This window comes from Alosa alosa, chromosome 19, assembly GCF_017589495.1.
Source record: "Alosa alosa isolate M-15738 ecotype Scorff River chromosome 19, AALO_Geno_1.1, whole genome shotgun sequence".
In the NCBI taxonomy this organism is placed as follows: Eukaryota; Metazoa; Chordata; class Actinopteri; order Clupeiformes; family Clupeidae; genus Alosa; species Alosa alosa.
This window is the reverse complement of record NC_063207.1, coordinates 15,535,365-15,547,389: the sequence shown is the minus strand read 5'-3', so window position 1 is coordinate 15,547,389 and position 12,025 is coordinate 15,535,365. Positions and strand designations below refer to the sequence as shown.

Here is a 12,025-nt window from a genome sequence, read left to right as displayed (position 1 = left end):
TTTGTGTGATTGTTGGAGGTGGAAGCACTGGGATGGGTGATTGATTGGGGTGTTTTAAATAGCCATTGTCTTCTGGACAGATGCATTATGGGTAGAGAGATTTACATAGAGGTGATGGGTTCTGAAGCAGTATTCATCATGTGCTGTTTGGAATTGCACTAAACCTTTGATGCTAACCTTAAGAAAAAAAAATACTTATATTTGTACAAGTAATAACACAGCAACAATAAAGCAACTAAACAACCTTTATGTTTGTATTTGTGAGCACATAAGCAGCACAGACAGTGTGCCTCTTAATATGGTCTGTCTGTAAGAGGAAGATGAGTGGTTGTACACTGTATCATTTCACTCTGTGATGCTACTGTAATTTAGCTGCATTAAAAAAAAACACAGACGCAGGGAGAAAGAGAGAGAGAGAGAGAGAGAGAGAGAGAGAGAGCTCTGCTGGGCTGATGAGTTGATGCTCCTGTAATCTAATCAGAAAGATTAGGTAGAGGGAGGAGTGTGTTTTTTTGTGTGTATGCCTGTGTGAGTGCATGTCTCTAAGAGTGCATACGTTTGTGAGATTGTGTGTGTGCGCGCATGTGTGAGAGAGGGAAACATAACTTTCCCATCATTGCTGATTTATTGCTAGCAACGATCTGTTGGGATTGTTTTCGAGAGACAGGCTTGCATGTCCTCACACATACAGCACAGAACAATAAAAGTCATCAACACACTCATTGCTCATACTATAACACAAACCTTATATACTCTCACACATACAAATACAGACACACACACACACACACACACACACACACACACACACGCACGCACATGAACACACTTAGCTACCTACCTCTGTTCATTTGTGAGTCAGCAAGCTCGCTCTTCCCCCTTTATAACGTCACGCCTATTAGGGGCGCCTTGTCAGACGCACTGTTGTGTGCGGAGTGGAGCGGAGCAGCATCTGCTATGCATGGCTGGGGTGCGGGAGGACCACTCTGAATCGTGTGCAGCATCTCAGCCCTAAGTGAAGAGAGAGCGAGAGCGAGAGAGAGAGAGGGAATATAGCTTGGGATATAGAGGCAGGAAAGAGAGGAAGAAAGGAGGAAAGAGAGCAACAGAGAGAGACAGGATTGGGAATACAAGAGAGAGAGAAGAGGGAGGAGAGACGGAGAGAGGAAGAGAGAGAGAGGGGGAGCAGTGAGAGAGAGCAGAGGGGAACGTGCATCCCGGTGCCGTGTAGCGCTCTGTCTCTCTCTCTCTCTCTTTCTCTCTCTCTTGCTCCCTCCCTCGCTCCAGCTGTAGTGAGCTCTAGCTCCAGCGTGAGCCGGCAGGATGAGCAGCCCGTGTTTGCTGCGTGCCACCCCCGTCAGCCAGCCACGACTCAGGGAGGTCAAGATCAGCCTCAAGAGCAGCAAAGACACCAGTAGCAGCAGCAGCGTCGCCGTCCGGAACAACCCCCCCACATCTCTGGGCATCCAGGCCGGCCGGGCTTATGCACCCGCCAAGGAAGCCTCGATGCGGGCCACGGGCGTCTCGGGCAGCGGCAGCCGGAGCAGAAGCACCCCGCCGGTCCACCGGGCGCACCACCACCAGGGGAGACGCGGGGTTCGTCCAGGCGGCGGTAGCGGAGGAGGAGGGTACCCCAGAGTGGAGCCCGAGTACCTACCGGAGAGGAACGGGACGACCATGCTGGCCGTGCCCACGAGCAACGGCGCCCCCGTGGGACTCGTGCTCTCGCCCATCTCGTCTACGTCGTCCTCGTCTTCCTCGTACACCCACAGAGCCCGGCACCACCCGTCGCCCTCACGGGGCAGCCGCTGCGCCTCCTCCACCTCCTCCTCGTCCTCCCACAGCATGAGGCGTGCGCGCTGGCTCAGCTACAGCGCCTCTAACATCTACTTCAACTCTGTGCTGGATGGAAGGTTCCGGCAGCTGCAAGGTACAGGGCTGGGGGTGGGGGGAGGGCAGGGGGGTACCGGAAGGCCAACTCTGGAGACTGGATTCTCATAGAGCCCTAAGGACATGAAGGATTAAGAGACAGAAAGAGAGAGAGAGAAACAGAATAAGAGAGAAGGAGTTTTTGAAAGGGTACAGCTGTGCAGTTACAGTATCTCTTGAGGATATTGACAGACGGAGAGACAGACAGACAGATACATTGATATTGAGCTTAAAACTTGGCTTTTGAGCTTTTACATAGTTATCCCACATGTCTGTTGAGTTGGCTGTGGACATCTGTGTTGGTGAAAAGGAGTGTGAGAGTTAGTGTGTGTACTTTTGTGTGTGTGTGTGTGTGTGTGTGGTGGGGGTGGGGTGTATTAGTTGGACATGTCGTGCCTACCTCTGTAGTGGTCGCTTTTCCTCTTATTTAATGTGTTGCTTTTATTTATATATTTCTCCTGAAAGCAGTGGCTGTGTCCCAATTGTTCGCAGAGTTTCCTCTGAATAATTAATGGCACAAACTGAAAAAGGTTTGTGTCGTGGGTTTTTCCTTCTTCTGAGTGCCATTCAGAGGAACCCAACGCTGGCCTCTTTTTTTATCCATTTCTTTACTTATTGATGAGGAGAGCGGATGAAATTAATGGTACAACTTTTATTCTGTTATTCTCATTTTCTCTTGCCTCTCAAAATTTGATGTGCAGTTTGTCACACATAACTAAACAGGTGTTATAAGAAAAACTATATGAAAGAAAAAGAAAAAGTGATTTGGGGAAGGTTCTAGACAGTTTTCTTTAGGTTGTGAGGTTCTTAGGTGACCAGATGAAGACAAATATAACTTATAGAAGAAAAGTTGGAGGCCTTTATAACATCTTACTAAACCATGTTCCATTAACCATTTTCTCCTTAGAGAAACATCACCATTGTTCACCCTTAAACCTCCAAACAGGCCTTTCAGCTGTCTAGGCCCGTGAGTGATCAGTACATGTCTTGACTAACATTAATTTAGCTCCAGAAGTAGGTTAGCCTTCAGGCTAACAGTTTTCAGACTCTCATTATCGCTCTTGTTTAAGCTAGTTTGTCTGTCACTGTGCATCTGTGTGTGTCATGGAGAACTCCTGCCAGGGACTTGGCAGATCAGCATGGCATTAGAACATGGGGTGAGGTGAGCAGAGAGAGAGAGAGAGAGAGAGAGAGAGAGAGAGAGAGAGAGGAATGGCACCATGGAAAAATGTGTGAGGTGTGTGTGTGTGTGTGTGTGTGTGTGTGTGTTTGTGATGTGTAAGGCGTATCCCATATATACAGTGTTACTGTCACAATCACCTGATACAGTTAGAATGCTGACATTTCAGCTCCCCTCAGTGGCCTGGAGCTGGTTGATGTTTATAGAAAGTGTGTCCTTTCAATAAGGCTTTAATATTTTATATAGGCATTAAATCAGCCATTTGTAGGTGTAAACATGTGGCCCTTCGGTGTCCACAGCAAAGCATCCAAGTCTGGATTTAGTCTTTTAATTAAATTTGTTTTTCAAAGTCATGAGCTGTTAAAAGCCTCATGCTGGAACACATTAAAAAGATTTTACTTTCTATTGCAAGTTTTATATGTGATCTCAGGGTTGTGTTTACTGTTTTTACTTTGAGTGTCAGGCAAGTATTATAAGGATCTATTCACTTTGTCCTTGTTTGTGCCTTAAGGTTGTGTGTGAGTGTTGAGTTTATGACAAGGGAATGAGCTTCTGGGTACTGTAATAGCCAACAGCACCAGCTGCTTGCCAACAACTCAAAATAATTAGATGCCCCAGGTCCCTTCCTGGTCAAGCTAAAACTAACATCAGTAGGATGTTGACTTAAGCCACTCAAAAATGTCCGTAATGACATCCAAGTGACCTTGTTTGTTTGTTTGTTTCAATTGGTTTTATTTAAAAAATACTCAGCAAAAAATGGTCCTACATCTAATTTTCTACCTCCCAGCTCAGTTGCTTCATGTAATTATCTATTCATAGCTCAGAACCTGACAGTTTTCCCAGCCTTAGATGATGTTATATTGTTTCAGACTCCAGTTGTCAGGTACTGTATGCTTTCAGACTGAAATGAAATTAATGGTTTTCCAAGCTATCAGATGTTTAGCGAGAGCCTGTGTGTAGACACTGGAAGCTGAAGAGTGGTTGTCCCAGGCTGAAATGCTGCGTTAGTCTTCTTCTCTAGCCTTTTCTAGACATATCCTGGCAGGTATGCCACCAAAAAACATATCAGTTACCACTGAAATGTAATATGTATGTCTCATGTAAGGCAGATTCCATATGTTAGTTTTTTTATTGTTAAAACCATACAAATGCTATGGGGAGAATCAGTGAGATCCTATAATGTAGGACAGCTGTATTGCATCCCCCCTACATAGTATCCCATACATTCTGTTTGGCCTATCAGTGCCATGTGAATGGCTAATGGGCATCTCAGGCAGCAGGTCATGTCTCGTCATGTAGGGATGTGCCTGCTCCCCACCCCAGCAGGCTCATGGAGCTTATTCATCCCCCTGCCCCAGCATGTGACTGTGAGCTGGCTTGTCGTTTTACCCAAGCTGCCACCCCCCAACCCCCTACCCCTCTGGTGCTGCTCTTGTAAACGCTAGCTAGCATGTAGCCACCAGCGTCTCTCGGTCACCCTCTGCTTCTGGCACCCCATGCCGCGTGCCATGACTAAGACCAGCTGCAGGCAAGCCAGGCAGACTAGTGGCGGTAAGACACTGGATGTAGGGACAGAGAGGGGAGGAGAGGGGCTGGGGGCAGAGGAGTGAACGGGCCGCGTGCCGTACAGGGAAAATCCATCAGCATGAATAATTGAGGCGGCTGTCGGCGGAGTGGAAAGCGCGTGGAGGGGAGATCAGTGCGGGCCAGGCATGTGAAACAGAGAGAGAGTTTAGTCGGGCCGGTCCTGCCATACACAGAGCTGCTATGTGTGCGTACTGTGTGTGTGTGTGTGTGTGTGTGTGTGTGTATGTTCTCTTGGGATCACTCCTTGACAATGGTCAGGACTAGTAAGACACCAGTCTGTGACAGTGACAGTGCAAGACATCCCTACCTTCTAGGAGATCTGTCGGCAGCACACAACAGAAACAGTCACACACAAACACACACCTAATCAGCTAGAAAATCCAGATATCCAAGAAAAGTTATTTATTTTTTTTTGTGATCAATTTTTTATTGACATCAATTGTAATATTCAACACTTACAAATATTTGCTTTTCGTGTTTTACGTTTACAAAATCTTCCTGTACAAGTGGAGTATATTGACGTCTTTTTGTAATAAGTTCCTTAATCACATCGAATGATATATGAACACAGAACTAGGTTTCCCCACCCGCCACCCCCCTCCCCCCCATATACCCATAACCCCCCTCCCACATACCCATAACCCCCCTCCCATATACCCATAACCCCCCCCCCCACCCCGCGGTCTGCTGAGAGAAAAAAAAAAAAAAAAAAAAAATAAATAAATAGATAAAAAATAAAAAAAACACACACATTTAAAGGAAGAACAAAACAAAAGAAAAGTAAAAAGAAAAACATAAATCACACCATGTCTAATCAGTCTCTACAGAAGTATCACCTGGTTCCTTGTCAATAGAATTCAACATATCAGAGATCTGCTCAGCCGCGTCTTTCCATAGGTTAATGGTTCTCCGTTTTGCCTTGTTTATCCTTGCTGTAGAAAGTTCAAGTAGGACAATGTCCAAGAAATAAGCCATCCACTGCTGCATAGAAAGTGAGTGTGGTGGCAACCATCTCTGCACGATCATTTTCTTGGCCGCGGTTGACCCTGCAAGCCAGAGAAAAGTTATTTCTTAAAGTACAACATAGACATAAAAAAGTTACAGTCATGGAGTAGTATACCACAAAAATGCATAGACATTACAGTAATTTCCTGTGTATTAGCCACATTGTGTATAAGCCGCAGGACAGTGATTTAGCCTATGCAAGTTAAAAGAAACAAAACCATATTAATACCATTTTTAACTTGCAAAATCAATGTATAAGCCGCGGATAATTGTTGGGAAATTAACGGTACATAGTGTCTTTTAATCCATTTTGGATTTCAGTTGGTTCAGTCTAGTATTGCAATGAATGGTTCCGCAACATCTGAAACTCTTGAACCCCTGAATGTGAGATGTGGGACATTGACACTGAGCAGTTGTGATTTCACAGCAAAGCAAAATATGACAGGAGATAACACTGGCCCGGGGACAGCAAAAGAAAACATGGCTGTTCTCTGCTGTAGCAAGCCAGATGAACAACGGCCTACCTCATTTCCTTATTGTGCTGATGTGTGTGCACTTATTGTGTCAACCCAACTGGGGACTGTAATGTTGTTACACAACGATGAAGTAGGTCATGAAACTGTAAGTTAGCATTGAATAAAACATACTATTTGCTGTGCTATCTGTGCATGTGTCGATGTCCATGTGCGTCCTTATACAATCAATGTATACCTTTATTTTATACACTTTATGTATTTCTTTGCTAGATGAACTTGATGTGAGCTGTAGTGACATGTTTCGGCTTGACTAGCTTTCCCTTTGGTGCGGCCCTCACTCCTGTGTCATTTACATGCGCTTCAACATGATTTGCATGCTTTAACTTTTATGATTTTTTCATTCGCCGGCGATCGTCATGGCTTAGAGAGGTTTCGCGTGCTGTAGTTGTTCTTCAATCCCACGGTAGGAACAGGACAAAGCATGATTTATTCAGGGACCCTAAGTTCCTTCTGGTGACATGAAACCCAGGTTCATGCTGATGAGACCAGGCATGCCAGGGCTAGGTTTTGGAGCACAAAGGACAGCGTTTGCTGGTAAAGAGAGATGTTACACAAGTTTACAGGGGGAAAGGGGATAGTGAATTGGAACTCTCCACGGGGATGCTTGCAACAGCTTCAAATGGACCTCTCTCTTTCTTTCTCTAACTCTCCCTCTTCCCCCATGTTTTCCCATGCCTTCAATCTTCCACTGTAGTGCCCAATGTATTTTCATTTCCTCCCTTCTACCTCTATCCCTCGCTCCGGTGCTCTGTCTTTCACACACTTCCCTTCTCTCACTCTCTCCTCCACTCTCTCTCTCTCTCTTTCCTGCCCCCTGATGCCTGAATCATTTATAGTGGCAGTCATTAAGCATGCAGTATTTTGCACTCTTTTTTTGGGCGGACAAGGGATAAACATGGCTCAGTCTACCATAAGAATGAAGTCAAAGAGAAACACACACAAGCCAACTAGAAAACAACACACACACTTTCACTCACCCACACTTGTGCACACACACGGTTTAAAAACCTCACAAAACACTTCAGACATGGAGCTAACACGTGCAATCATATTTGTGGACACATTCAAGCACACTCATATACAGTACTCACCCTTACAGACACACACAGAGAAACAGTTTGAAAACTTAACAAACATGGTGCCTATGTAAGCACTTCAGACATGGAGCTAACATATGCAATCATATTTGTGGACACACACACACACACACACACACACACACATGTACCCGTACACATGCACAGAGACACAGTTTAAAACCATTACAAACACGGAGCCTAAGTAAGCACTTCAGACATGGAGCTATATTTGTACAATCAGATTTGTGGACACACACACACACATACAACACACTGGACCACCCCACACACACACACACACACACAAGACAGACTCAGTTTAAAAAACTGCAAACATAGTGCCTACTGCCTACATAAGCATTTCAGACATGGAGCTAATGTGTACAATCAAATTTATGTACACACACAGACGTTCAAACATACACATAAACACACACACACACACACACACACAAATACATGCGCCAAGATCAACCTTACACTGATGACGGTGTGCTGTATTGAGTGTGACAGGTCTGTTTTTGTAGTGGGGTTGAGACAGGGCAGAGGGGTGGGGCGGAGCAGCCATCTTTATATAGCAGCCTCCCTCCCTCCCTCCCTCCTAATCTCCCTCCACTGTCCTCAGTCACTGGGAGTAAATGTAGCCTAGTGCATGCTTGGTTTACTGAACATCTAGCTTTCCAGTGTTTACCATACATTGACTTATTTGTGGCGGCCCACCACAATATCAATATTGACCACCACATAATGATTTTCCAGGTTGTACTAAATTGTGCTTAAATATGGTTAGCATCATAACCACGCTGCGCTAATTTGTTAAAAACTGTTGCATTCAAGTTGATTCTGCAAACCTACCACCACAAATAGAATTCAATTCTGTGGGAAACACTGCTTTCAGTGTCTGGAAAATATGTAGACACACAAACTTTTTTTGACCAGTGGGACATTTCCATCAAGTTCTACTTCACAGTTCAGTAATGGCTTTTCAGTGGCATTTTATATATCTTCTTGTGCTGTACATATTCTTGTGCGAGTTATGAAATACCTGCCCTAAAGAAAAGAGCAGGGGAATGGTACACTGATGTGTTGTATTGTTTTTCTGTGCTGCACTGTGGATGCCCAGGAGTCAGTTATCTGCATATAATCCAAAATGTCCCAATAGCATCGTTTCTGATTTGACACACTTTTCCACCCGCTTTGGTGTGTCTGTGGATATATTTGTTTGTTTATGTCTTGACTCTTGGATGAGAGAGAGAGAGAGAGAGAGAGTGAGTTTGTGTGTGTGTTTGTGTGTGTGTTTATGGCTCTGAAGGTTGTTTTGTGTGTGTCTTGTAGATGAGCGTGAGGCAGTGCAGAAGAAGACCTTCACTAAGTGGGTGAACTCCATCTTGGCCAGGGTGTCCTGCCGAATCTCAGACCTCTACTTGGACCTCAGGGATGGACGCATGCTCATCAAACTACTGGAGGTCCTCTCGGGAGAACGACTGGTAAGTTAGTGTGTGTACAGTAAGTGTGTGCATTTGCACTAAGATACAGTGCCTTTTCTCTCTTATGCCCTTTCTCTCTTATTTATCTTTAATTTATTCTTATTTATATTGCACCAAGAAAATAATGTCAGTATGGTTTAAAGACGGAATGGTAAACCTAGTTTCTCTGTGTGTGTGTGTGTGTGTGTGTGTGTGTGTGTGTGTGTGTGTGTGTGTGTACAGCCCAAGCCCACCAAGGGCCGGATGCGTATCCACTGTCTGGAGAATGTGGACAAGGCACTCCAGTTCCTCCGAGAGCAGCGGGTTCACCTGGAGAACATGGGCTCACACGACATCGTCGACGGCAACCACCGTCTCATCTTGGGCCTCATCTGGACCATCATCCTCCGCTTCCAGGTCAGTAGCCCACCTGTAGGCCTGTTACACAAACATTAGCACATACCTATGTGTTATATTTGCATTATCACAGTACAGTAGTAGTATTAGCTGTAGTAGCCTACTGTATGTGGTAAACTAGTAATAACACCAGTAATGCTGGGTGTGATATGCTAGTAGTAGTAATAGTATCGATAGTAACCTAAATTCCTAATTTAATTACACTTGTAGTATCCTATGTCCTATACTAGCAGCAGCTAATGTGCAATTCTAGCAGCTATATAATGACTAAAACAATCAGAAACTAATTTTTTTTTACACAGCACAGTACACTCCTAGTCTTCAAATGTACAGAATATGCAGATATACAGAATATTTATTTTGAGTTCCTCTATAACACCACATGTGCTGTACAGTAAGACTGGATACCATTGCTTTCAAAACTGAGCCTCAGTTTTATTGCAAATTAGGCTGCCAGACTCTAAATCTTCATGAAATGTATAAACTCTTGGTACCCAGATGCAGGTGATTTTTTTTAAATCACTGTCACTTATATCAGATAAATGCCTGTCTTTAAAGTTTCACATGTGATATGTTCAGTGTTTTGCATTGTGTTCTTCTGTGTACAATTGTGTGAATCTGAACTATGTCTTTTATGTTGACTTTCCTGACGACAGTGGGAAACAGCGAATATTTATTTTTAATCTTTTTGATTTGACAGCCTTAGGTATTTTTAGCGGCGCTAGTTCAAACAATATGGTCTCTTGCATTATTCAGTCCCTCCAAATAGGAAAGGCAAGGGAGGCAGTTGACTGCTCTTTTTCTCCTTCTCATATCCCGTCCAGCAAGTGATGTACAAACTACAGACAGAAAGAAAAAGAAAATAAATTCAGGAGAAAGAGAGGAGTTCTAAATATAGCTTTCAGTGTCTCCGAGTCCCCCCAGAGATGATCTTACTGTGTGAATCACATGCTCTAATTAAAGGGTGAACGTGTGGGAAACTAACAGCCTTGGATAATTAGCAGGGTTATTAATTGGGTAAATGTTTTTGTGGAGAGACACGCTAATGAGTCACTCAGTGGTCTCACTCCAACTTCAACAGGCCAAGGAACTAAAACAGTTACACTAAATCCCTCCCCCAACAATACATGGCTTTTTAATCACAGGCAGTTTTGTGAGTTCTTACTCTTTTGCTTCTATTTATAGTTCTAAATTACATATCGATTTACACATACTTCATTAGTGCCTTATATTCATGGTGGGCTTGATATGATGACATTGTTACACATTGTTGCATTGGTCTTCTACCTTTCAGCCAGACTATAGAAACACTACAGTAAAGGAAGACACCACTAGTGGCCAACTAACTTAATACCAGAAATGAAAAAAAAAAAATCAATTCCAGTTCAGTATGGCTCTTGTGGCAGTAGAGACTCTTGCTGGCCCCTTGTTTGACACAGCCCTCCATAGTCTTCAGGTCCGAGTTGTGACAGGAGACGAAATGCAATGCAGTGTTTTGATTTGTCCTCTCATTTTGTTTATGTTTGCCGGCATGCACAGATCCAGGACATCATCGTGGAGACGGGCCAGGCCGACCAGAGAGAGACGTACTCGGCCAAGGACGCGCTGCTCCTGTGGTGCCAGATGAAGACGGCTGGGTAGGGAGGGACCACCGGACTGGATCGATAGACACTGATCAGCTCTCACACACAGGCTATTACACTAACACACACAACAGTCTCACATCACACACACACACACACACACACACACACACACACACACACACACACACACACACACAGTCTATTACACTGACAATCTCACATAGACTGACCTTGCTCAGTGTCACTAATGATGTGATTCAACGACCCTGACTCAGACACCAGGGTTGTGCACAATTCGAATTGCAATTCTGCTTCCTGTTTGTTACCTCAATTGAGATGCAAGTGAAATTCAAGAATTGAATTGGAATTTGAGAGTCAATTTCAATCCAATCTGGAATTTTGCACAAGCCTGTCAGACACAGAGAAATGATCATCCTAATGTTATTAAAGAAACATGCATTAGCAAATTAAATATGCATGCAAAGTAATATCAATGTTGTGTAAACATAATAACAATTACATTATTTTTGTTTTCTAAGCTCACAGATGCTCCCTTTTTTCTTTCAGGTACCCGAATGTGAATATCACCAACTTCACCACCAGCTGGAAGGATGGTATGGCCTTCAATGCCCTCATTCACAAGCACAGGTGCGTATTGCGTCATTGCAAGAAGAAAAGACATAATCTAAGCCTTAGATTCTGAGACAAACAGTCCAGTCTACATCTTACTCACTCACTCCCTCTCTCTCTCTCTCTCCCTCTTTCTCTTCTCACTCTCTTTCTCTCTCTTTCTCTCTCTCTCTCTCTCTCTCCCTTCTCACTCTCTTTCTCTCCCTCCTCTCTCTCTTTCTCTCCTCTTTCCTTACTCTCTCTCTCACTCTCTTTCTCTCTCTCTCCTTCTCCCCCTTCTCACTCTCTTTCTCTCTCTCCTCACTCTCTCCCTTCTCTCTCTCTTTCTCTCTCTTTCTCTTCGCTCTCTTTATCTCTGTACAGGCCAGACCTGGTGGAATATGTGAAGCTGCAGAAGTCCAACCCCACACACAACCTCCAGCATGCCTTCAATGTAGCCGAGCAGAAGCTGGGTGTCACCAAACTCCTGGACCCCGAAGGCAAGTCACCATCTCTCTTACCAATATTCCTCCACTCTGGAACTTATTTTTTTACGTCTATTTAATTCGCCTGGACTTTGTATAATGCACGTTTATAATACTTGCATGTTTGTGAAATACACACTTGACAC

At 44.2% G+C, this 12,025-nt stretch overlaps 1 protein-coding gene across 1 annotated transcript in view; it reads left to right on the top strand.

Annotated features, from left to right (window-relative positions):
- Positions 1-12,025, top strand: part of sptb (spectrin, beta, erythrocytic) — a 43,335-nt gene that overhangs the window by 6,032 nt on the left and 25,278 nt on the right. Inside the window, 5 exon segments of the mRNA XM_048228091.1 lie at positions 8,652-8,803; positions 9,026-9,199; positions 10,739-10,836; positions 11,353-11,433; positions 11,779-11,894. Coding sequence (XP_048084048.1) covers positions 8,652-8,803; positions 9,026-9,199; positions 10,739-10,836; positions 11,353-11,433; positions 11,779-11,894 — 621 coding nt within the window.